The sequence below is a fragment of the Bubalus bubalis genome, chromosome 2, assembly GCF_019923935.1.
Source record: "Bubalus bubalis isolate 160015118507 breed Murrah chromosome 2, NDDB_SH_1, whole genome shotgun sequence".
In the NCBI taxonomy this organism is placed as follows: Eukaryota; Metazoa; Chordata; class Mammalia; order Artiodactyla; family Bovidae; genus Bubalus; species Bubalus bubalis.
The window spans coordinates 20,174,523-20,201,911 of record NC_059158.1 but is presented as its reverse complement, the minus strand read 5'-3'; the positions used below and the strand labels follow the sequence as shown (position 1 = coordinate 20,201,911).

At 40.8% G+C, this 27,389-nt stretch overlaps 1 protein-coding gene and 1 long non-coding RNA gene across 5 annotated transcripts in view; one reads left to right on the top strand and one right to left on the bottom strand.

Moving 5' to 3' along the window:
* The window catches only part of LOC123465485, a 132,928-nt gene that overhangs the window by 78,736 nt on the left and 26,803 nt on the right, over positions 1-27,389 (top strand). For both annotated transcript variants that reach the window (XR_006640711.1, XR_006640712.1), the window contains exon 2: positions 17,784-17,860. This is a non-coding gene — a long non-coding RNA (uncharacterized LOC123465485). The remainder of the gene's footprint in view (positions 1-17,783; positions 17,861-27,389) is intronic.
* SCGN (secretagogin, EF-hand calcium binding protein) overlaps positions 1-27,389 on the bottom strand; it is a 57,070-nt gene that overhangs the window by 16,975 nt on the left and 12,706 nt on the right. For 2 of the 3 annotated variants that reach the window (XM_044928046.2, XM_006051214.4), the window contains exons 4-6: positions 22,939-23,028; positions 13,459-13,515; positions 12,955-13,032 (exon numbers count right to left, since the gene is read on the bottom strand). In XM_044928046.2, coding sequence (XP_044783981.2) covers positions 12,955-13,032; positions 13,459-13,515; positions 22,939-23,028 — 225 coding nt within the window. The remainder of the gene's footprint in view (positions 1-12,954; positions 13,033-13,458; positions 13,516-22,938; positions 23,029-27,389) is intronic. The other variant, XM_044928043.2, reaches the window with a different exon arrangement.

Below are 27,389 nucleotides of genomic sequence, written 5' to 3'. Positions count from 1 at the left end.
CCATGAAGGCAAAAGTAGCTGAGGAGGATATGATACAGGAGAAAGTCTCCCTCTATAAGCCTCAGAGGACTGTAGGAAGGAAGAGAGACAGTGAGGCAGAGATGAGAGTGAAGTAGACAGATGTGTGAGCTCACTCTACTGGAAAGGGGTTCAGGAGGGAGAAGGGCACCAGCTATGGATGGACAACACTGAGTGTGGAGAGTTGCTGTGGCTTCACTTTCCCCGGACACTCTGAGATCCCAAGGATTTGGATGATGAGTCAAGGACTAGTAGGCCTTCCATGGAGGCAGCTGAGTATGAGATGGTGTGGGTCAGAGGATGGGGGTGGGTCGCTGAATCAGCAAGCTGGAAGGAGGGTGTGGCAGAGAATTAGTGGTCTGTGTTCAGCAGGAATTAAAGGATGGCTTCAACCATGAGCATCAGCAAGGTAGCAGCAACTGTGTGGTCAGGAGGCATCACCCTGGAAACCAGAGCACTGTATCCAGGGACCTGGACTCCTCCCCTTCACCATGAGGTTCTCAGGGCCACTTTTCTCTCCTTACCCACCTTGATGTCATTTTTAGAGAAGGGTCTGGCCGAGAAGTCTAAGATGCTGAGCTCTTCCTTACTCAAAGAGGCTGTTTAAATTTATTAGATCAGACTAAGTTTTAAACAAGATAGGATTAAAAATTAAAATGGGGAAGATCAGATTGGTTTAGGCAAGGTAGAGGAGACACATTTTTTTACATATCTAAGTTGTACTAGGAGTGGATTTTGTGACTTAGCAATATTTTGGTGGTGTAGGATATTTCTAAATATATCCTTATGAGGAGGCTGTACAGGGAAGAAGCAGTGAGATAATCTGAGGATAAATCTAACAGATTTTTACATTAAAAGCATATGAGTCCTTCCTTCATCTTTCCTCACTCTCTAAATCAAGTTTATTTTTACTATTTGAAGTGAATTTGAAATCCCATTCTCCCCAAAACTTGGCATCACAAATGTGCATTACAAAATTTATTAAAACACAGAAGCCATCTTTAAAAGATAGAATAGTTGCTAATCTGGTTATATGAATTTATCAGGATTTTCTTCCTCACCAAATTCAATTACAAAAAGATCTCAGAAAATGACCAATTTATAAGACAGAGGGAAGAGTAAGCTCCTAGTAATTCATGATCTCAGTAACTGAGAAAGTTGTTTGTAAATAGGTTTGTACTAACTCATGGAAGTACATTGGATGAATTTTGAATGTTTGGCAATTTCTGTGGCAGGCAGGGGACATAATGGTTTCTTAGTTTTTAAAACTCTAGTAGTGAACTTTTGTAGAACAGCAAACACTTCATGTTTTATTTCGTTTAATCGTCACCACATTCTTAGAAGAAATAGCTGCACGCCATACAGGCAGGGAACTGGAATTTAGCAAGATTAATTTGTCTAAGAAAGTAGCAAGATTTGAATCCAAGCTTATCTGTCACAAGAACTCTTTCCATAAACCAGGCTCTTAGCTTTACAGGCTCTGGACATCTCATGGTTAATGTAGTACATGCTTTATTTTTGGTTATGAAAGAAAACATCTGGTGCTATAGATTATGCCAGAGATGTGGTATTTACTTTTTCTGATTGCCCTTCTTTCTGTGAGAAAGCAAAAAAAAAAAAAAATTCTGTTTATGTGAGTTTCCCTCTGACCTTTGTGGACATTTGCTCATGGTACAAGTCTCTCATGGAGGGCTTTGGTGGTTCATGGGGGTGGCAATGGGGACAGGATTCCATTCTGGGGACTTCCCTGGTGGTCCAGTGGCTAAGACTCCCATGTTCCCAATGCAAGGGGCCCAGGTTCAATCCCTGATCAGGGAACTAGATCCCACATGCCACAACTAAGAGTTCACATGCTGCAACTAGATCCCTCATACTGCAAGTAAGCCCCAACAAGGCCAAATAGTTAAAAAAAAAAATTTCCATTTTCATCCCAACGTTTTTCAGTACTAAGTACACGAAAGGTTCTATAAAGTCTCTAGAAATGGAACACAATGACTTACTGACACACTCCTTAAAATTCTGTAGGCCAGCAGGTCCCCATCTTAGGCAAAAGACCCCTCATAGTCTGTAGTTATACTCAGCATTCTCCTAAGATTGAATAATAGCTTTATCTTAATTTTTAAGATCCATATAGATGCCATCTGGTGGGGGTTTAGTTGTTAAGTCGTGTCTGAGTCTTTGTGACTCCATGTACTGTAACCCACCCAGGATCCTCTGTACATGGGATTTCCCAGCCAGGAATACCGAAGTAGGTTGCCATTTTCTTCTCCAGGGGATCTTCCAACCCAAGGATCAAACTCATGTCTCCTGCTTGGCAGGTGGATTCTTTACCACTGAGCCACCTGGGAAGCCCCAGCAGATGCCATAGTGATTGTAAAATACAAATTCATTTAAAGCCATTACTGGGTTAATCATAACTTCTTACCAGAAACAATAGATCCAAGGTATGACTACAGTCCATGAATTTTTTTTAACAATTGTTAATTGATAATTTGAGATAGAGTGCAAGGTCAAAAATATGGAGATAGTTCAGAGCAAAGAGTACAAAGTAAAAGTCCTTCCTGTCCTTATTGTAGAGATAATTACCATTCATAGACTGTATCCTTCCAGAAAATTTTTAAACATTTTAATATACCTCTCAATTTTTTTTTTTTTTTTTTGGACAAATAGGACCACATTCTATGTATTATTTGCAACTTGCTTTTTAAGCAATATTTTTGGAAATCACTCCTTAACAGATATTTTTGTTTCTTTGTTTACTTAAAAACAGATTCTCGTTTTTTAAAAGTCTGAATATTGTTGTCATGTACACTCTCAAAAAGGATTTAGAGCCCCTTCCCAGGTTACTAAGTCAAGAATTGTATGTTGAATAATTGGTCTTCCCAAGTGGTTCAGCACTAAAGAATCCACCATCAATGCAGAAGACACAGGTTCTATTCCTGGGTCAGGAAGATCCCCTGGAGAAGGAAATGGCAACCCACTCCAGTATTCTTGCCTGGGAAATCCCATGGACAGAGGAGCCTAGCAGACAGTCGTCCATGGGGTTGCAAGAGAGTCGGATATGACTGAGCGACCAAAGAACAGCAACAGATGTTGAATAGTTACCATGTGTCTAACAACATGCAAGGCACTGTGAGAGACTCTCAAAAATCATTAAGGTGGTACAGGCTTTTAGGAGCTTACAATGTAATTGGAGCGGTAAAAATGAATATCTGAAATAAGATTCAGCATTATCTCCTTGACACTGAGACAAAGAAACAGAACAATGTGTTAGAATACTGAAGAATACTGAGAAAGGATATGGGACTTCAGATAAGTCCCAAAGGATGGGCAGCTTGAAAGTTGGAGTTCATATTCACTGGGTTGAGGAAGATCCCCAATGAAGCAGGTCTGTAGGGGAAGGTCAGAAGGTCAATCCTGGATGTGCTAGGCTTGAGAGGCATATTGGGCATCCAACTGGAGACATACATTCAAGTATATGCAAGCAGCTCAGAGAAGTACTCTCAGAGCTATAAACTGGAGGAGGTCACCATTAGCTGCTATTTAAAACCATGAGACTGGGTAAGGTCACCAGTAGCATAATGATGGACATGGAGGAGAAGAGATTTCAAGAGGGCCTGGCAGGGGAGGGATAAATTTGGATTGGAGTTGAAATAGACACACGACTGTATATAAGTTGAGAGCTCCAAAGAATAGCAAAGAGAGATAAGAAAGCCTACCTCAGTGATCAGTGCAAAGAAATAGAGGAAGACAATAGAATTGGAAAGACTAGAGATCTCTTCAAGAAAATTGGAGATACCAAGGGAGAATTTCATGCAAAGATGGGCTCGATAAAGGACAGAAATGGTATGGACCTAACAGAAGCAGAAGATATTAAGAAGAGGTGGCAAGAATACACAGAGGAACTGTACAAAAGGGGTTTTCATGATCCAGATGATCATGATGGTGTGATCACTCACGCAGAACCAGACATCCTGGAACGTGAAGTCAAGTGGGCCATAGGAGGCATCACTGTGAACAAAGCTAGTGCAGGTGATGGAATTCCAGTTGAGCTATTTCAAATCCTAAAAGGTGATGCTGTGAAAGTGTTGCGCTCAATATGCTAGCAAATTTGGAAAACTCAGCAGTGGCCACAGGACTGGAAAAGGTCAGTTTTCATTCCAATCCCCAAAAAAGGCAATGCCAAAGAATGCTCAAAATACTGCACAATTGCACTTATCTCACACGCTAGTAATTCTGACATCTCCATATCAAAATTCTCCAAGCCAGGCTTCAGCAATACGTGAACCATGAACTTCCACATGTTCAAGCTGGTTTTAGAAAAGGCAGAGGAACCAGAGATCAAATTGCCAACATCTGCTGGATCATCAAAAAAGCAAGAGAGTTCCAGAAAAACATCTATTTCTCCTTTATTGACTATGCCAAAGTCTTTGACTGTGTGGATCACCACAAACTGTGGAAAATTCTGAAAGAGATGGGAATACATCATCAGGTATACATCATCAAGACCAACTTACCTGCCTCTTGAGAAATTTGCATGCAGGTCAGGAAGCAACAGTTAGAACTGAACATGGAACCACAGACTGGTTCCAAACAGGAAAAGGAGTACGTCAGGGCTATATATTGTCACCCTGCTTATTTAACTTATATGCAGGATACATCTTGAGAAATGCTAGACTGGATGAAGCACAAGCTGAAATCAAGATTGCCAGGAGAAATATCAATAACCTCAGATATGCAGATGACACCACCCTTATTGCAGAAAGTGAAGAAGAACTAAAGAGCCTCTTGATGAAAGTGAAAGAGGAGAGTGAAAAAGTTGGCTTAAAGCTCAACATTCAGAAAACTAAGATCATGGCATCCAGTCTCATCACTTCATGGCAAATAGATGGAGAAACAGTGGGAACAGTGACAGACTTTATTTTTGTGGGCTCCAAAATCACTGCAGATGGTGACTGCAGCCATGAAATTAAAAGACGCTTACTCCTTGGCAGGAAAGTTATGATCAGCCTAAATAGCATATTAAAAAGCAGAGATGTTACTTTGCCAACAAAGGTCTGACTAGTCAAGGCTATGGTTTTTCCAGTAGTCATATATGGATGTGACAGCTGGACTATAAAGAAAGCTGAGCGCCGAAGAATTGATGCTTTTGAACTGTGGTGTTGGAGAAGACTCTTGAGAGTCCCTTGGACTGCAAGGAGATCCAACCAGTTTATCCTAAAGGAGATCAGTCCTGGGTGTTCATTGGAAGGACTGATGTTGAAGCTGAAACTCCAATACTTTGGCCGCCTGATGTGAAGAGCTGACTCATTTGAAAAGACCCTAATGCTGGGGAATATTGAAGGCAGAAGAAGGGGAACGACAGAAGATGAGATGGTTGGATGGCATCACCGACCCAATTGACATAAGTTTGAGTAAACTCTGGGAATTGGTGATGGACAGGGAGGCCTGGTGTGCTGCTGTCCATGGGGTCGCAAAGACTCAGACATGGCTGAGCAACTGAACTGAACTGTATGTAAAATAGATAATGAATAAGGACCTACTGTATAGCACAGGGATCTCTGCTCAGTATTCTAATTGCCTATATGGGCAAAGAATCTAAAAAAGTGTATAACTCATTCACTTTGCTGTGCATCTGAAACTAACAAAACATTGTGAAAAGTGAAAGTGTTAGTCACTCAGTTGTGTCTAACTCTTTGCAGTCCCATGGACTATATCCTACTAGGCTCCTCTGTGCATGTAATTCTCCAGCTAAGAATACTGGAGTGGGTAGCCATTCCCTTCTAAAGGGGATCTTCACAACCCAAGGATAAAACCCCAGTCTTCTGCATTGCAGACAGATTCTTTACTGTCTAAACCAACAGGGAAATCAACTATATTCCAATAAAAATTAAAAAAAAAAAAAAAAAAGCCCAGTTGTGTCTTAGGTTGGCTTGGATCAGAGACCTAGGGAAGGAAGCAACTGGAAGTTAGATGCTATAATCCAGGCATGAAGGATGAAGAATGAGAGCTTGGACAGGGTAGAGGATGGGGATATTCTCTTTGTGTGACACATTCTCAGATTTCATTGTTTTTGCCAAAGTTCACATTCCATGCTCTAATTAGGTATATGAGTTTAGTATGTCCCACATGTATAAGCTTACATTTTTAAAAGCTCAATATTACCTAATAATATTCTATTCAGGCAGCTAATCCTCCCCCCTGCCAGGTGCTAGCAGTCCCTCTTAATTAGGTGTCATAATTGGAATTTGTTAATAGTTTCCTTCCTTGTACAGAACACTAATTAGGAGTTTAGGTGAGACAAGGTTGCAGACCTTAGCTCTTCTCTTCTGATTGGATGTTCTGCCTTGACTTGTTCATTGTTCACGTTTCAAACAGTTTTCAAATACACCAATCCTTACTTTGGTCAATTTGAATTCATTTAGTAGGTTACATCTAAATAAAGCATTTAATGCTAAACCTTGGAACCACTTCTTTAATGCAGTGTTGCTCTGACTGTGTCCATTGCTCAGTAAAAAGCCATTAAAGCAGCAGTAAAGTGATTTCACACTTGGTGTATCACTTAGTTAAAGCTCAGATTCTTGAAGTCTTTTTTTTTAAGTGTTGAGTTTCTAAAAGTTAGTGTACCCAAAAGTCTTGAGGGAAATGTAAAAGGCCTTTAAAAAAAAAAAAAAAAAACTATATCCCAGTTCCCATATCTGCTCATTGGAAAAGTGTAAATTGCCTCTGCAATTTAAGAAAGAAAAATGAAATAGATGAGCCTGAATCTCATTAAACTGGTCTGATTTTCAGGGCAAACTCAGACCCTTGGGTGGAAACTCTCACTAGATTCTTGGACACTTATCTGTCTCACCAGTGCATAAAGGACCAATGAGGGGTCATCTGGAGTTTGACTGATCATGGTCCTATCCTCATGGGATAGTTTGGAATAAAAATGAATGCTTAACTGCAGCATGCTTGAGCAGAAGCAGCAAGGGGTTTTAACTATGAAACAGACAAATAACATGAATAACAGGACAGTCTTGGTCCATGGACATCTCTCAACCTAGATACTTAAAGGTTGGTTAAGACCGTACGGATTCCCCTCAGCTGCCTCTCAGGACTCTCAGCTTCTGGATCTAAGCTCAAAGCCATCAAAAGTGTACATTGCTGTTTATGTCTTCATTTCATTGATTTTCCTCAGGTCAGGGCATTCCGTTTTAAGGGCTGCCAGCCTGAGGTTTCTTAAATGTAAACCATAAGACTGTGAAGAAAAGAGCTTTGGGCAACTAGGGTTGCAGGGCTGATGCCGATGAGCAGAATCTCTTTTCAGCCAAGTATCGGCTTTGTAAACAGCCTACATGTCTCCTCCCTGCCTGCTGCTGCTGCTGCTGCTGCTGCTAAGTCGTTTCAGTCGTGTCCGACTCTGTGCGACCCCATAGACGGCAGCCCACGAGGCTCCGCTGCTCCTACCTCTTATAATGGGATGTTTGACTGAGGTGACCCCTGGGGCTTTATGCAGCCACAGTTCACTCTTCTTCCCTTTCTCCCTTCCCCAGTTTAATCAATCAATGTTCCTCTCTTCTCCAGAACAATTTTGTAGAACCCATTCTTGTTTCCCTTTGTCTTTCATTGCTTTGTTTCCTCTTTGGTGTTTAATGTCAGTTTGCAGGATTGTTTAGGTGCTTCATGAGGAGAAAAATCAACTTTTCTGGGTAATAAATTGTGTTTTGGCTGTCAGAGCTCCTGCATTATCTATCAAAATATTAAGAGAATCCTAATCTCCTAACATGGCCTTTTCCTCACCTTGCTCTTCATTTTATTCATAGGGATTTGTACCTCTTCTTGATTTCTCATACAGCTTAACCCTCCCTCTTTTGAAAATTTTCAATTTTATAATTCAGCACTTAGACTTTCAGTCATAAATGTTTCAGTTTGAATACAGTTTGAAGATAGATTGGGGTCTGGGAATTTCCACTCCATCCTTATCATCTCTGACCTGTAATCCTCAGTTTTTTCATTTATAAAATAGATTATTTATTTAAATACTTATTTCATAAAGTTCGTGTAAGAATCAAGTGAGATGTTTGAAAAGTGCTTTGCACAGGGCCTAGCACAAAAGGAAGTCTCAATTATTATGATTAAGATATTGAGTACCAGAACAACACTGGCAGTGTTTCAATGAAAATAAAGTACTGCATGTTAAGGAAGCATCCTTTAAAAGTTTAACTTTAATTTTGTTCACCTACCTTTTCTTTTTTTAAAAAAAAATTGAAGAATAGTCGATTTACAATGTTTCAGGTATACAGCTAAGTGATTCAGTTATACCTATATATGTGTATATATATTCTTTTTCAGATTCTTTCCCATTATAAGTTGTTACAAGACATTAAATAGTTTCATGTGCTATACAGTAGGTCCTTGTTGTTCATCTGTTTTATATATAGTGGTGTGTATCTGTTAATCCCAAATTCCTAATTTATTCCTCCCCTGGCCTTTCCCTTTTGACCACCTAACTTTTCTCGTCCTGCTTTCCTAAAGTTCTAGACTTGCTGCTTCATTGTAATGCATCTTGTTTTTATTTTTTTTTAATCAGGAAAACTTATTAAAAATAGTTTAATTGCATTTTAAGGTGACGTCAATGTATTTAAGGACTAAAGGGAAAATTGGACTCAGCTGCTACTTACGGGTAGATACAGTATGGCAGTGACATGCACAGCGGGGATGGAAGGGAGGGACCAAAGTGAATTTTTGCTCCTTTTCCCTTTGTTTTTTTAATCAAATTTTCTCCCAATTGGAAAACTCTATAAGGTCAGAGACCATATCTTTGTTGGTAGGTTATCCCTAAAGAGTTGTTGAAGGAGTGAATTCACATCTTTGTGTGAACTAGTTTACCAGATCACATTCTAACTGGAGAGAAAAGCATTAAGAGAGCGGGGGTTTTGGTGAGGAAGCAGGTGTTCTCCGTCACTGTGAGACCCTACCCCTCAGACCAGAAAAACCACTTCAGACTCAAGAAAAGGAACACAGTGACGTGACTTCCGAGTCCATGAGGACAAATCCTAGGCTTGTCCTGCTCCGATTGTCTTTTCTGGATTTGCTCTGCTCAGTCTCCTCAGCTGCCTGTAGCTCTAGCCATTACTCCTATAGCTCCTACTTGCCGTCATCAGCGTGGGGCTCCCATCTCCCTGTCTGTCTCCATACACTGGGCTCGGTGTGGCTCATCCCCACTCTCTGGATGACTCTGTGATGAAGGATCCCAGTGAGAGACCTAAGGATGGAGCCCAGCACTCCCAGGCACCCTTTCTGGTTCTGCCCTGGAGGATCTGGGTGGTTGTTGTTGTTGTTGTTGTTTTTAATTTCAATTTATTTATTTTAATTGGAGGCTAATTGCTTTACAATATTGTATTGGTTTTGCCATACATCAACATGAATCCGCCACAGGTTTTAAAAAAGGAAAGAGAACAAGGAGAATTTCAGAACGCGAAACACTGCTGGAGGAACGTCAGATCTGCGCAAAATGCTGCTATGTGCAATGTGTAGAATGGAAGACACCCCAAGAGGGAGCAGGAATCACGCTGGGGCTGGAGAGTCATGAGGAACACACATAAGAGAAGCAGGAGGATCCCAAGGGCAAAGTTTACTAATATTGTCACGGTTTATTCCTAGCTGTCTATTAGGTAATAACAGAATTCATTAGGGAGTCCACTGTGTGCCAGGTTCCATGTGAGGGCTAAGAACATGCAGATAAGATGCCACCTTGCCCAGATGAATCACAGGCTAGTGGAGCGCAAGATCCGTAAACAGCGTCAGTGTCATCTTGACTCTTAGCTATCTGATCAGGAAATCCTACTGATTCCATCTTCAAACAAATCTAGTTCTCATCTCTTCTGCTTCCCAGCCCTGGTCCAAGCTGCCATCCTTTTGCCTGGATGAAGGGGTGGCCTCTTAACAGGTCCCCCTGATTCCCTCCTTGCCTGTTTCAGGTGCGTTTCAACACAAAAGCCAGCTCATGGCATCCTCTGCTTCAAACCCTCCGTCTCCCTCCAACTAAACCACCAAGTTCTCAAAATGGCCCCCAAAGCCTGACTTGGTCTGGCTTCTGTGTCATCCTTTCTTACTCTGCTCCAGCCACACTGGTCTCCTTCTGTTCCTGGAAATCCTAGGCACACCCCTGACCCAGGGACCCTGCTTGCTGCACCTTTGGTCATTTCTCAAGCTGCATCATCTTGAAAGGCCACCCCTGACCACCCAGTTGAAAATCATACCTTCTCCCCAATCTCCCATCCTAGCTGCCCTGCTGGCACTATCTGGTCTACTGTTTAATTTGTTCCATGACACTCATTACCTTCTATCATGCAATGTAATTTATTATTTATTATGTTTATTATTAGTGTCTCTGTTTTGCTCACTGCTGAATCCTTGCTGACTAGAATAGTGCCAGAGGCATAGCAGGTATTCAATGGATATTTGCAAAGTGAATTAAACAGATGACTATGATGTTAAGACATTGAAATACACAAGATACTATAGGAGCACAGAGGAGAAGCAGTTGGAGCCACTATAGAAGAAAATGATGGAAGAGGGCAAGATGATGTCTAACTAAATTTTGAAGGATGAGCAAGAACCAGGTGGAGAAAAGTAAGGAAAAAATAGCTGAGCTATGTTTAAAAGTCAGAAAATAGTGGCTTAGTATTCTAGTTGGAGGTGGGAGGAAGCCCCTTGGAGTTAGGGTATTCAAAGAAATGCTAGAAATCTGCTGGGGATTCTTAGTGCAAGCATTTCACTGCCTAAGGTCTGCTTTATAAGTTAATAAAAGCAAGGTAACAACGGCCAGAGCTAACATAATGTTAAATCAGTGTTGAAAAAATGCCCAACTGGAAGAGTAATCTCCTTATTATTCTCTCTCGCAGGCAGTTTCCAGTCTAATTTCCTCTTTCAGAGTATTCATGCTATTAGAGAGTTTCACAGGAACCTAGGACAAAAGGAAACCAGAGATACATGGGTAGGTGGGAAATTGCTTCCTGCTTCTCAGGGATTTCCCACTCGCTCTTTAGTGCTAAGCCTGTCAAAGGATTTCAAACAGCATCATACATGCTGTTAAAACAGGTCAACATAGTAGGAAGCCAAATTATTTCCTGGCCTGGGGTGTGAGTCTGTCCTGAGCATCGGCTTAGCTCCCATCCAGGCCACTTCTAAGTTGTCATGGTCAAGACCACATTCTTCCTTCTCAGAGCCTGTGCCCTTGGCTGAAGACAGCATTCATAGTTGTCGGGATACAGAGTGAGAGCCAGAAGATCCAGGGCTGAAAGCCAGGCAAGCCCAACTTCCAGTTTAACTGGTGCCTTAGGCTAGACAACTTATCATTTCCCAGTTAATCGGATTTTTAGAAGGAGTTTAGGAAATTAACTTGGTGGTAGTCTTACTTAGTAAGTAGTAAGTACTTAGTAAGTACTTAGTAAGTAAGTAGTAAGTACTTAGTAAGTACTTAGTAAGTAACTTAGTCACTTACCCTTTCTAAGCCTCCACCATCAGATATACAGAATAGCAGGAACAATGCCAAAGCTATAGAAGAATTGTTAGAAATAATACAGTATTTGGAAGCATCAACTAAAGGCCTAAATAGGTCAACCTTGTAGTACACATTTTAGCAGGGATCCATTACTCTTCTCCGTGATATGCAGCCCTGATGGTTCACCAGAAGATTCAGTAAGATGAGTCTGTTTAAGAACTCTTTCTATAGTAAGTATAGCAATTGCACAAGCAATTATACCTTTACCAGTAGTTTTCTTGCTTATTAATTAAGAAACCTGCAAAGGTTGATTGGAATGAAGCACACATTTGGGGATGGGAAGGGATTTAGGGGAGACAAAAGGTAGAGAAGCCAGATTAGATTCAATACAGATTATTATAGAGTAGCTCTGGGAGAAAAGCTTCAAGCTAGGAACTGAATGAGAATGTGAGAATGAATTCACCAAAGGTAACTTCTCCTACTTCACCATTTTCCAGGGAGCTTTGATGCTAAAATAATCTCAGGTCATTTAGGATATGATTGCATAAGTGGCAAAAGGAAGTAATGACAACAAGGACTACAACAACCGCTACAGGCAGAGCTAACATGTATTGAATGTTGGTTATTTCCTGGATGCTCTGCAAAGCACTTCATATGCATCCACTCGCTTGCCCTCGTAGCAATTAGGTATTATTAATCCCCATTTTTCAGCTGAAATAAACAATAGACCATTTCTCAAGGTCATATCTATAGTTGGCAAAGGTGGAATATGTATTTCCCAGCTTTCTGACTCTCCATTGCCCTAAACGAATGTACTAAATGAGTAGAATCATCCGCAGGGGTGGGGGGTGGGGGGGGTGGGGGGGGGGGGTGGGAGAGCTCCCGTGTGTTTGGTCCTGGTTGTCTAGGTCCACATTTCCTTGTTTCTGTGTGACTTGGATTAACCTCAATAACTTGAGATTACTGGCTGGTTCTTAGTAACCTGGTGTTAACTGGTCTCCCCAAGGATAGGTGAGCAGCTCTCTTTCAAATGCAAGCAGTCTCATCTCAAGAGAGAGACTGCTGCTACTGCTAAGTCGCTTCAGTCGTGTCCAACTCTGTGCGACCCCATAGACGGCAGCCCACCAGGCCCCGCCGTCCCTGGGATTCTCCAGGCAAGAACACTGGAGTGGGTTGCCATTTCCTCCTCCAATGCGTGAAAGTGAAAAGTGAAAGTGAAGTTGCTCAGTCGTGTCCGACTCTTAGCGACCCCATGGACGGCAGCCTACCAGGCTCCTCCGTCCATGGGATTTTCCAGGCAAGAGTACTAGAGTGGGGTGCTATGAAGGTCTCTTCATGCATTTGTCTAGTCTGCAAACACTCACAGAGACCTTAATTTTGTGCCAAATGCTGGGGAGACGGTGGGGAAGCTGTCTTCATAGAGATCGCATTGCTCAGTTACTCACCATGGTGCCAGTATATTCTTCCAGCTTAGCCTCTGAAATGGCCTTTTTGTGGTGGAGGAAGAGGTCTCGGAGGAAGTTCTGTGAGATCAAGAGAGGAGCCGCATTTTATCTAGTGACAAATAAACCTAAAAATCTCAAGAGGCTGTTTTTTAAGAATTGTCATTTGCTTGTTTTAGAGAGGAAATGTAATGCTTTTTATCAAGCAAGAAGTTCAAAATGCAGGGCTGTCACAGTTTGAAAGGAGCACTGTTTAAACGGAACCCAGAGAACAGCTCGAAGCATAAAAAGGTGTCATAAATCCTCAATTATGTCTTTCCTAGAGAGACAATCAGTGTCACCTACAGTTTCTAAACCTTCTAAACACGAATCAGTTTTTTAAAATTAGCAAATTCATATCCATGTTTCTTGGAAACACAGAAATCAAGCTCATGATACACACACATCAAATTCCCAGGGATGAGCTAACCTGCCGTTCGCCCAGAGACCGCTCCCAGCAACACTTACACGAAGTTCAGCAGCTGATACAAAGCCACTGCTGTCAGCATCGTATTTGCGCCAAATCTGAAATACATAAAAGCCAATAATCCATTTATCCTCAGATAATTTGGGTTCAAGTTATGCTGATGTCTACTAAGGCTCAGCATCTGATAACAGTACTTAACTGGGTGCAAATAAAACTATGTGGAGAAGTTTAGGCTTTCTTTGGTGACAGCTGTTTTGGGGCAGAACTCACTAGAAATGACTCCCTGCATTCACTTACAGCCACTTAGGGAGGACCACAGTACACTCACTGAAAGGAAGCTCTTGGGAAGTTTCAAGTGGGAAGATATGAAGGAATGGCCTTCAGTGGGACAAAATATGGCAGAGTAAGAAATCTTCTTTGTACTAAATTCCTAAAGATGCAGAGCCCTCTAAAAACAACTGTTTAAATATGTAGCTCAGCTGGTAAGAATCTGAGATGACAGAAACTAAAGTCTGTCCTGGGTATATCTACTGATCTCTGATGAGTTAACCTGTAGCTTTATCAGGATACTTCACACAAGGTAGTGTGTGTTTGTATAGCCCTGCAGGCTCCTCTGTCCATGGGATTATCCCAGCAAGAATACTGGAGTGGGTTGTTATTTCCTCCTTCAGGGGATTTTCCCGATCCAGGGATCAAACCAGTATCTCCTGCATTGGCAGACAGATTCTTTACAAGGCAGACAGCAGACAAATCCCTGGGACCACCCAAGGTGGGAAGTCAAACTGAAACACCTAAATAAGACTAAAACCCCAAACAGCAATAACCATAATGAAAAGGTGAACTTCCCCTTAAAAACTGCATGGCAGAAAACGTCCCTAAGGAATCTTGCCTGTGTGGTCTTGGCTCTGGGCAAAGGGAATAAAACATCTCTGAAAATTCCCAGTAACAAGCCAACCCTTTCATTAGTTCAATAACAGCATTCATCCAACTGAAGATACAATTACTTAAACTGGAAGACAGAAGAGCTCAATATTTTTAAGGAAGCATTGAACTGCTTTCTTTAGTAAATGGTGTGATTTTGACCACCTCTGATTATTGCATATAAAAGCCTCACAAGTTGGCAAGTTCCCTAACTCCTGTACAAAATGAAAAAGTACACTAAGGTGTTTCATTTTGTTTTTTTAAGTGACAGATTTTTCCATTGATGTGGAATGGGTTACCTGAGTCACCAACTGCAGGGACCTTAATTCTAGACCATAGCCAGAGTCCTGGCTAAATATCCTACAAGGATAGTAGGAACTACTGATGCTGATGTTCCCTGGGAAGTGTTCAGAAACTTTGCTCCTTTCAGTCCCCATCACCAATATTTCTGCCTGAATCTAGCCAAGCTTAGAAAACCAACTGGTTAAATGTGATTTATATCCTAATTTTAATGGTATGAATATATCAGAACTAAGAATGAGAATTTCAAATAATAAAAAGTTTACATGCTTTTTTTATGCTGTTCACCAAATATTTTCCATCAAAATTATCTTGTAACTTTACGACAACTGAACTACTGGAGGACCAAAGATCTTTATGTGAATGCTACACATGCCATCTTGAAAGAATGAAAGCAAAATAAAGAGGTTTCCAGGCAAACCAAAGCAGGGTTTATTACCATCAGATTCTCGGTAAAGGATATACTCCAGGTAGGAAGAACTCAAAGAAGGAAAATTTAAGATAAAAAAGGAATGGTGTACAAAGACAATGGGAAACACTTGGGTAAATGGCAACATAAAATCTTGTTAGCTTAAAATTCATGGGATTAAAGAAAACAAACTAGAACTAATATTCTGGATGATAACGGCTAGCGAGTTGATTGATGCATGCTAACACTAAAGTATCTTAAGGTCCTATAGTTCAAGGGGAATATAAATATATTAAGGTAGAATTTCTTAAAATATGTGTGATAGTAATAGGTTATAACAAATTTAATTTTAGAAAAAGAATTCAGGAATCCAACATATATATATATTTTTTAAGTTGGATAGAGAAAGAGAAAGATCTTTGCAGAAGAAATTGACAAACTAGAAGGGAGGGAGGAAAAATGGAAAAAGTTAAACAAAAAAAATTTCCATAATGCTGTTTCCTTTTCCCATTTCTCAAGATTATTCAAGCCTATACAGGCCTAACATTTTAATACTTTTTTTACTGATTGTAAAATGAAATCATATTCACTGTACAAAATTAATGAAATACAAAGAGAACTCTAATCTTCAGAAATGTCTACCCCAGAGAGGCTAACTTATCATTTTTATGTGTTTCCTTTTCATTGTATTTCTGTTATATATGTGATATAATGAAGGGGGATCATAGAGGCTATATACTTCAGTGGTCTATTATTTTTCATTTAAAATATTCTGTGAGCAAAATGTCATTTAAATAATTTATAAATAATTGTGATTCTAAGATGGAAAATGCAAAAATACAAAGAATTAAAGATCATCCAAAATCTTATCCCTTAAAAACAACCAATATTTATCTTGCATGTATTTACCCCTTACCTTAGTTACACTGATGTTAAGGGTAAATAAATTTTTAAGCAAAATTAAGATCATATTGTTTATATAATTTTGTTTCATAACACTGTAATGCATTTCCTTCTTGTCATTAAATATTCTTTGAAAACTTGATCTTTGGTGATCTGTAAAATTCCACAATGGGGTTTTTCTTTCTTGAATCTCCAGACCTAAAACAGTTTCCAGCATAATGCAGGTGCTCATAAATATTTGTGGAATGAGTGAATTGTATGAATGTATCATAATTTACCATTTTTCCTTCATTGTTAGACATTTATGTTATTTTCAGTTCTAACTATACTAAGTAACACTGGAATATTTAATGTGCATCATAGCGTTGAAAACTTGTCTACATCTCTGATTATATTCTTATATAGATGCTTGGAGAAGTAGGACTATTAAGTCAAAAGGTAGATTTTTAGAATTAACTCTGGATGATGAAATTTTAGGGATCCTGATTACATTTTTGCAAAACTGCTTTCCATAAGATTATCCCAGTGCGCATGCCTACCAGCAGAGCATGAGCAACAGTCTCAGTGCTTCCTTGCCAGTGCTTCATCTTTTTGTTAATCCCTCTAAAATTTTTACCACTTTAGTAAAAATTAGTTGTTTCTAATTTGCATTTCTTTGGTTACCACTATATATCTATTGTCCACTCAGATTTTTTCCTGTAAATTGTTTATGCAAATGCTTGTTCAGTTGTTCATAACTTCCATTTGACAAGAAGATAAAGTAGTGTAGAAGGGTGCTAAGTTATCTCCTAAATGGGGACTTGGAAACTCTTTCAGGAATGGGGCCCTGGGTGCAGTAGCTGTCCTAAATCTATCGCTCTGGCCTTTAAGATGCCCTGCTCTGTCCTCCCTGGCCTATTTTTCACCCACGGACAGTAACACCTATCTGGTGACCCAGGGACGAAAGAGCAGATAAAACCAAGGAGGGTCTTGGAATGCAGGAACAGAAAAACCAGACCCTTAGCGTCCTTCCCTCCCCCATGTTGTAACTATAATGGAACAGTATAACCTGTCTCCCCTCGTACCCCATAGGGAGAAGGTATTTGCCCTCCTCTTCCCCCACCCAGTATACATGCCTCATCCCATCAGCAAATGACCCACAAGACCCCTATCCCACTCCTTGTACCCTGGGTATAAAAGTGGACTAAGGACCCCTGTTCAACGTTGGTTCTCCCTTGAGCTGGCCCGCTGTTCTAACAGCGTCTCCCACTCTAATAATCTTTATTTTCCTCTCATTCTGTCTCATGTCTGGAAATTCTTTTCCAACCCATGCCTGGACCACAACATTTTTGATGGACCATATGGGGACCTTGGAGTCTCCTCCCTCACCTCCTCACTTCTCCTTTCTCATAGGGACCCTCTGCGAACAGGCAAGTGCTGTGGAAGCAACTGAGGTACTCTGGCCAGCGTTACCCTCTGGTGTGTTCCAAAGGCCCCACTGCTCACTGTGCCCCAGTAGCTGGCACCCGAATGGGTGAGGGTCTCTTCTTTGTCTTCTTTCCAACTGAGGACTAGGCCAACCAATATTGTGTGGGCACAGGTCAGGCACTTAAAAGCTGTTAGGGTGCCTGCCACATGAAGACTCCCTTGTGAGAATAAGGGGGACACGGAACAGATCAAGCCACAAGGGCATCCGCCCCCAGCAAGACAACTTCCATGCACCCTGTCAGGCACATAGTGGTTGAAGTAAAACAGAGACCATCATCCTCAGCCACCGTCTCCCTGCTAGGATTGTAAGGCAGATTCCTCAGCCTTCTTCCCTGTGACGTTCACTTCTTTCCCTTTTCGGTCCAGATTGATTTACAGGAGCCTAGGTGTTGCCTCTGAGCCATCCCAAGAGTGCCTTCTACATTTCAGGGAATCGCCAAAAGGTGAGTCACATGGTTGCTCCCAGCCCACTTTACCTGAGACCTCAGCCTTGGGCAAATTAGAACTTCAAAAAAAAAAAGGTGGGGGAGGGGGTGGGTGTCACAGAGACATTTTAAATCTTAAGCGGAAAACTATGAGATCTCTGTCTGTCTGGATTTATGTATGTCTCAGTGTGTGTCTTTTGGGTTTTTTTTTTTTTTAATATTGCTGAAGTTGTAAATGAGTTCTAAGTTAATTGGCTTAAAGAAAAGTAAGCACTTACAAACCAGACAATTCTAAACACAAGAGAAATTAACCTAAATGAATTTCAGATTCACATGAACTGGGAAATATTTAATATTAAATATTTAGTATAAATGTTTGCTAATCTAATATAGACATGTCTAAGAGTCATTAACATTAAGCATAATATTTTCATTGTGCCTAGGTTTATTATAAGTTAAATATTGTTATATCTGTTACAAGTTTGTCAGCAAGGAAAGTAACTCGAATTAAACTTTTAAAAAAGGAAAATCTAAATGAGACAAGAGCTTTTAGTGAAACTATTAAGAATAAGTATACTTTAGAAATGTCTAAAATAGTCTCGCCAGATTGGGGTAACTTGAATTTCTAGAGTTGTGCTAAACTATGTGACAAAAGTTTGTTGAATAGCTAGGTCATTTCCAAATAAAATAAGATTCTGAAACATTCATTATTGAACACTAACTTCCTCTTACACAGAAACTAAAGAGATTTTGGACTATTAATGAATAATGTTTGATGCCATCCTGAGATGTTCTCTAGAATTTTTTTTTTTTTTAGAAATTATCACTGGTATTTATGTTCACTAATCTATAGAATTTTAATATATATAAGGTCAGTTCTTGGTTGCTTAAGGAAAGTGGGATGTGTGTTTTCAGTCAAGAAGGTATGAGAAATGAAATCACATTTTTTGAAGGGAAAAGGAAGTAGGTCTGACTTACAGGTGGCTGTTTCAGGATGGGAGAACAAAGTAATGGGTACAGAACATGATAAGAAGGTTTTATGGAAAGTGGACCCCAAAGGGAAGAGTTTTGTGCATAAATACAAGTTTTCTTGAGATGTTGAACTGCCTTTGATAATGGATTTTAAGTTTCTTTACCTCTGACGTGCTCTGTTCTGTTTACCTTTGAAATTTTCTTTGTTACTTTGGATAAGTGAATATATTGTTTCACAGTTATCTATATGATCCTATCTGTTTGAGTATTATAAACCCTTTTGATATTTATCAACAAAATTTCCTAAATAACCTGACTTCTAGCTAACTTTGGGATGCCTCAGAGGGCCCCTGAGACATCCAAATGAGCTATTAAATTACTTAGTTCATTTGACACGTTAAATTACATGGGATGTATTGTTGGAGGAGTAATGAATCTTCTCAGGTTATATTGTATGGTTGATGTTACTTATATAGATATCCTAGAAATTATGTGAAATTCATGAAAATCTGATATGTCCTGGTAAAATATTGTCAGTTATAATTCTAGTTATCATGTTAAAGTGTTACAAGTCACAGCAATGACCAGGCTACTTTGCCAATTGCAATTTAATTAGATTTTAAACATGCCTTCTTTGGTTTCACTCTCATGCCTTTAGAAAAATACTGCTAGTTCTTCAAGATTTATGGGAAAGACTTTTCTAAGATTAACTGATAAATTTTGTTTGTTATCTGGTAAACTGGTAACAGACTGGAATTTAGTCTACTCTCTGTTAAGAAAACAAAGTTTTCTTAGAATGAAGCTTTCAATAACAGATTATGAATTTCTTTGTGTTTAAGTGATTTATATTTGTTTTTAAAATCTTTTGTTACTTCGGTAAAGTAAATAAACATTATTTAAGGTTATGGTACATGTAGACAAAGCTCATTCTACTTCTACAAAAATAAGCCCTCACTGTTAGACTTTTGCTATCCTGATGTCCTTAAACATGACCACAGTCTACTCCTAAATCAGGGAATTAGAAATGGGTGAACAATAGCTGAAAATCAGAGAGTCAGGGCTATAAGAAATCCAAGAGAGCTGCTTGGCTTTTCCTGGCACCCTGACAAACCTCATTTTTATTTGATGGGTTAAAGCCTTCCCTGGCTACAGGGTTAATGCCTTCATAATGAAAATATCATGTTTCACTGAATATTAAGTTTTGTTAATTGTTAAACTAAGTTTCTAGTTTTGTTCATTAAGGTCTGCTAGTGTCAGACTTTATTTTTGGGGGCTCCAAAATCACTGCAGATGGTGACTGCAGCCATGAAATTAAAAGACACTTACTCCTTGGAAGGAAAGTTATGACCAACCTAGATAGCATATTCAAAAGCAGAGACATTACTTTGCCAACAAAGCTCTGTCTAGTCAAGGCTATGGTTTTTCCAGTGGTCATGTATGGATGTGAGAGTTGGGCTGTGAAGAAGGCTGAGCACTGAAGAATTGATGCTTTTGAACTGTGGTGTTGGAGAAGACTCTTGGGAGTCCCTTGGACTGCAAGGAGATCAAACCTGTCCATTCTAAAGGAGCTCAGTCCTGGGTGTTCTTTGGAAGGAATGATGCTAAAGCTGAAACTCCAGTACTTTGGCCACCTCATGCGAAGAGTTGACTCATTGGAAAAGACTCTGATGCTGGGAGGGATTGGGGGCAGGAGGAGAAGAGGACAACAGAGGATGAGATGGCTGGATGGCATCACCAGCTCGATGGACATGAGTTTGAGCAAACTCCGGGAGTTGGTGATGGACAGGGAGGCCTGGCGTGCTGCGATTCATGGGGTCACAAAGAGTCAGACAAGACTGAGCGACTAAACTGACTGATAAGTCACATAACAAATGAAGTCAGATGACCTGGGGTATACTGAGCTATACCTAATGAAAGTTCTTAAATTCTTGCTTGTGACCTATTAATAACTGCTAGCTATATTATTTTCTATGTTACTTGTTTCAGAAGATTGTTTTTTATGTTACCAAATGTGTGACTGAGCCCTTGATAAAATGCTGATATGTAGTTCCATATGAGATCAATGATTGTAACAAAGTAACTCTAGATTCAGGAAGAGGCAACAAGAGGGAATATTTTCCTGGACCAAGAGGCTAGTAAAACAGGTATGGTCCAGAGACTTTTGCTGCTCACAAGGCCTGGTCTAGTAACAGCACATTGAGTAGCCTGTTAATGGAATCTTTGTTAGACTTGGGAAAGAGCCTTCCCAGGACCGCAGGACACAATGGCCATGAAATGCCCCCAAAGCATGGTCAAATATGTGGTTATGAAGGGACCCTGCTGACTGGAAGTTGTCACTTGCCAGCTGCCTCTACAAGGATTACTTCGTGACCACTGCAACCTGCTGACCTTCAACATCCTCTGAAAGGAGTTCAGGGTGGAGATCAGAAATAAGGCACTCTGTACTCTGGAAAAAACCCACAAGAACCGGCCTTCAGATAGTTAGATGTTTTCAGGTAAAGATTTTATGAGCCCAAATCCTTGCACCTTCTCATACCTAGAGAAACACTAACGTCACGAACCAAGATCTGGGCCTGGCTCTCCTGGCTAGCCCCTGAGCAGCTTTTCTACTTCTATTAATCTTTGGGCCACGTACCTTTAATTTTCTTGTTAAGTTTGTTTCTTCTAGAATACAACAAATCTCCAAGTAGTAGCATGACAAGAATATTCCCTGACCAACACCTAGACAATGCTGAAACAAGTCACCTTATCATTCCATTCACTCTCATCTCCCTCCGTAAATGCAGCCTGATAGAGAGCACGCAAAGGGAACCCAGAGCCCCACAACGCCCCTGTACAGCCTGAAGTCAGAGCAGTCGTCGCCCCTTTCCCTTTGAGACTGGATTCCCAAATGCCTGAGAAGGGAAATAGGTAGATAGGTAGACATGAGCAGAGTATCAAAAGGGGCCAAAGAATTGGCCCTAAAAATATAGAGAGGAATGTGATGACCCAAGGATGAAAGAGCAGATAAAACCAAGGAGGGTCTTGGAATGCAGAAACAAAAAAACCAGACCCTTAGCATCTTTCCCTCCCCCATGTTGTAACTATAATGGAACAGTATAACATGTCTCCCCTCCTACCCCATAGGGAGAAGGTATTTGCCCTCCTCTTCCCCCACCCAGTATACATGCCTCATCCCATCAACAAATGACCCGCAAAACCCCTATCCCACTCCTTGTACCCTGGTTGTAAAAGTGGACTAAGGACCCCTGTTCAACGTCAGTTCTCCCTTGAGCTGGCCGGCTGTTCTAACAGCGTCTCCCACTCTAATAATCTTTATTTTCCTCTCATTCTGTCTCATGTCTGGAAATTCCTTTCCAACCCGTGCCTGGACCACAACAACCTAGAGGCTGAAAGAGGAGCCACTGATTCTGCCTTTAATTTTCACTCAGGCACAGTGATTGCTAAGAGACACCTGCTGGCTGGATCGGCCCTCTAATAAGTTATATTTTGACCGTACTGTGCCTTCAAATCTTGAGTTAGTCACCAACATTTAAAAGTAAGTGGTTGCCCATAGGGGCTTCCCTGGTGGGCTCAGTGGTAAAGAACCTGTCTGCCAATGCAGGAGACCCAGGTTTAATCCCTGGTCTCGGAAGATCCCCTGGAGAAGGAAATGGCAACTCACTCCAGTACTCTTGCCTTGGAAATCCCATGGACAGAGGAACCTGGAGGGCTGCAGCCTATGGGGACATGACTTAGTGACTAAACAACAACGAAGTTGCCCATGGAATCTGGATCTCTAGCCTGCATTCTCAGAAGGCAGTAGTTTGCTGGAGCTCACAGGGCTCTGGGCGGGCTGGTATTCTCTGGGCTCCACGTCCCTCACCCTACCTTCCCATTACATTCCTCAGATACCTGCCTTCCTCTAGCACAGGCTAAGGAGTCTGTTAGCTCAGGAGCAGTGTAGGTCAACCCACTGAGGGAGCACATTGAGACTGGGGGCCACAGTCCAGGCTCAACACCAAGGGCTTCTTTGCGTGGTTTTGTCCCATGGCAGCTCTCCCTGAGGGAGTGGGCAGGGGAGGTGGCAGCCATGGCAGGTGCCTGGGATCCTGGCCTCCATAGAGATACAACCAAATGCTCACCCGCATAAACTCCACACTGCTGTCCAAGGGGGTTTCCTGGCGAAAGAGCAGAAGAAAGTTTTCATCCTCAGATAAGAACATGCCGGCAAGCTAAAGAAAAGGGGAGAAATAGCAGTTGGTGACACTGACCAGTGCTCCCTGGGTAAAAGGCACAGAGCAACATGTTAGAGAGCAGAACAACTTAGAACTCTCAGGGTGGTGAGCTCATGTTGCAGTTCTGTGCCCTCAATTGTCATTTTGGGGGCACATTCACTGATTCTTTCAAGAAGTATTGGGCACTCTTACTAGATATGAAACGCTATGAGTATCTATTTTCTACGAGCTTACAATCCAAAATCGTCATCATTTAATAATAAATGTGTTAGTGTTTAAAATGTTCCACACTTTATCTTAGAAGCTCCAGCATTAACAACTACATGTATTAGAAAAGAAAAATACCTAATAACTTTTTTAGAATTAACAATCACTAATATTTATTGAGCATTTACTGTGAGCCAGGCACTGTGCTAAGTAAACTGGCATTTTTCTTTATTTTTGGTTGCTAGGTTTTCATTGCTGTGCAGGCTTTCTCTATTTGCAGTGAGCTGAGGAACTACTCTTCGTTGCAATGTGCAGGCTCATTGCTGTGGCTTCTCTTGTTGTAGATCATGGGCTGTAGACACGGGCTTCAGTAGTTTAGGTACACAGGCTCAGTTGCCCCATGGCATGGGGGATCTTCCTGTGTCCCCTGAATTGGCAGACAGATTCTTAACCTCTGGACCACCAGGGTTGTCGTTGTTGTTTTTAATATATATATTCTTTATTTGCCTGTGCTGGGTCTTAGTTGTGGCACTTGAGATCTCTCTTCATTGTGACGTGCAAACTCTTAGTAGCAGCATGTGAAATCTAGGCCCTCTGCATTAGGGGTGTGAAGTCCTAGTCACTAGACTTCCAGGGAAGTACCCCAAATAATTTTTATATATCCCATGAATTGTTCTGTGGGCTTCCCTCATGGCTCAGACAGCAAAGAATCTCCCTGCCAATGTAGGAGACCCAGGTTTGATCCCTGGATCAGGAAGATCCCCTGGAGAAGGAAATGGCAACCCACTCCAGTATTCTTGCTTGAAGAATCCCATGGACAGAGGAGTTTTGTGGACTACAGTCCATGGGGTTGCATTATTTGAGGGTATTTGAGTGTGTATTGTCTTCTCCGTTCTCCTTCATAAACCACAGCCATTCCTTCTATAATCATTGTCATTGTTCTCTTGGCATTTTGTATAATGCCACAGAGTGACTCCAGAGCAAATACTTTGGGTAGGTTGTATGAATAATTATTTCACACTCCCATTCATATTCTCTAGTTGGATGTAAGTCAGCTGAAGGGTGTATCATGTGAACAACGGCTGTCATATATTGAGTACCTGCTACCTGGCAGGGGCACTGGTGATGTGCTTTTCATTATCATCTCATTAAATCATCATGCCAATCCTTCAAGCAAATAGAAATATCCCTGTTTACTAATGGGAGGCAGCACAGTGCAGGATGTGATAGGCTTTCATGTGGATCCAAATTCTTACTCTATCATCACCTATTATTTGATCTTGGACAATTTAATTGATGCCTCTGTGCCCCAATTTCCTCGTGTGTAAAATGAGGATAATAATATTTATGTTATTGTTCTGTTGCTCAGTCGTGTCCAACTCTTTGTGACCCCCATGGACTGCAGCACACCAGGCTTCCCTGTCCTTCGCTATCTCCCAGAGTTTGCTCAAACTCATGTCCATTGAATCGGTGATGCCATCCAACTGTCTCATAGGGTATAATATTTATATCCTGGTGTTTATGTGAAGACTAAAAGTAAGATGAGGCACTATTTATGAACTGTTAAGCAGAGTCTCTGGTACTTATTAAAAACTTAGTCAATGGTAACTGCACTGTGGATCTAGATTATGAACTTGAGGCTCTCAGAGATGAAGTCTCTGGCCCAAGGTTTCATATTTCACCATGTTGACTTTGTGCTGTTCCTACCCACCCACACAGGGTCAACTGGAACTGAGAACCACTCTTTAGGACCAAGTGTTTTTTCATATGGAGTGGCATAGGCTGAGAAACCAAATTAAAATGTAATTCACTGGCCCTAATTAGAACCCCCTCTGTCTTCAATTTATCTGGAATGGCACAGAGGAGCCCTGGGCAAGTCACGTACACAGATCATCCTCTAGTCTCACTTTGGCTCTTACTTGTGACTGCTTTTTCATTTTATTTTGTGCTAAAATATCTAAAATATGTGCGTGCATGCTCATTCGTATCTGACTCTTTGTGACCCCATGGACTGTAGCCCACCAGTCTCCTCTGTCATGGAATTCTCCTGGTGTAAGAAGTGGCAACCTGCTCCAGTATTCCTGCCTGGAAAATTGCATGGAGAGAGGAACCTGGAGGGCAAGAATACTGCAGTGGGTTGCCATTTCCTTCTCCAGAGAATCTTCCTGACCCAGGGATTGAACATGGGTCTCCTGCTTTGTCAGGGGAATTCTTTACCACTGAGCCACTTGGGAAGCCCTCCTTTAGGTTACTTGCTTTCAACGCTGCTACCAAAAAAGCTGCATTCTGTTTCATATCTCTATCTTCTGTCATTGTTTGCTGTTGTTGAATAGTTTAAAAACAACATCTACTAATTAAGGATTCGTTTCTGATACACCATCTAATTTCTATAATTTTTTAATCTCTGGGGCACTTTGCCTGATGAAGATCATATTTATCTTCCCAGGAGCCTCAGAATCTTTATATAGTGCTTATAAGCCTGATAAATCCTCTCTAGAAACTCTGATGGATCCTCAGTTTATCTCCTGGATCTTGTTTAGGCTCTTTTGTCTAGGTACCCCACTGGGTTTTCTCTCAGATCTCCATGCCGGAAGATGGTAGCCCTCTGACTCTCTTTCTCCTGATGCAATAATATAAACACTTCTACATATGCAACCTCATCTCTTTTTCCCTGCTCTTTTCCTCTGTCCATTGAATTCTCCAGGCAAGAATACTGGAGTGGGTAGCCATTCCCTTCTCTAGGGGATCTTCCCAACCCAGGGATCAAACCCAGGTCTCCTGCATTGCGGGCAGATTCTTTACCATCTGAGCCACCAGGAAAGCCCAAAATGTGTGCAGATGGGCTGATTTTTATGTCACAACTACCTGTAACTGAAGTAACCCTAACAGTCAATGATAAAGCCGGAGACAGTAGGAGAGACCGTGCTACTACTCGTAATACTCACAGACTCAGGAGTTTTTAAGGGGCTTTGGGACCAAAACAGTCCTATACTATCAGCTTCTCTACAGATAGCATCAATTATGCCCATCAGCAGGACTCCATAATAGAATGTTTAGCATGGGTGTCACAGCTGTTGTCGAGTTCCCAATTGCTTTAGGAATTGGTAAGAAAGACAATGGCAAAGTTTTTCAGTGTTTGCCATGTTTCATATATTATTAACAAACATTTGGGGCTTCCCAGGTGGTGCAGTGGTAAAGAATCCACCTGCTAATGCAAAAGATGCAAGACGAGAGTTGAATCCCTGGGTTGGAAAGATCTCCTGGAGTAAGAAGTAGCAACCTGCTCCAGTATTCTTGGCCTGGAAAAGTTCATGAACAGAGGAACCTGGAAGGCTGCAGTTCATGGGGTCAAGAGGACATGTCTGAATAACTGAGCAGGCACGCACACATAACAAATATTTACTAAGCACCCCTATACACTGTGCTCTGTTCTGTGAGCAGAAGAATGCAAACGTGAACATGTCATTATAAATACTTCAGTATTTTTACCTGAAACTTGCAATTACATTTCCATTAATGAATACATTGCTACTTTTACATCAATTGCAATGGAATTATTGGTTATATATTTTTGCCTTTTAGTGAAAATTTTGGAAACAACTACACTCATAAACATCCAGTTTAGCGTATTCATTTTCTGAGAAGGCAGCCTTCTGGTAAACATGTCTATTTTTTTATAAGAAGACATTATCTTGCTTTATTATCATAACTTTCTGAAGAAAAATTAGTATTTTCATCAATAATATTGACCAAGTATGACAGCATCAAGAGACTAGCCTTTCAGACTTCAGATAATATGTCTAGCAGGCAATTTTGACTATGAAATAAATATGTTAGTTTCATAGTAGCTTATTTTTATGTATGGATTCGTAACTCTATAGAATAAACCTGTATAGATTCATACCTGTAACTTAAACCAGTGCCACTTCTTGGCCATATGATGCTGGATAACTCAGTTTCCTCATCAGTAAAATAGGGATAATGTTTGATGACCATTTTTGTAGCTACTGTTACAAAACAATATACAATGTACAATACAATAATATACAATACGTTACTCTAGAGTAACATAATATGTGTGGAAATTCTAAACTATGAATCATTTTGTAACTGGAAGAGAAAATAATCAGGTTCAAAGACAGGCTGTGTGA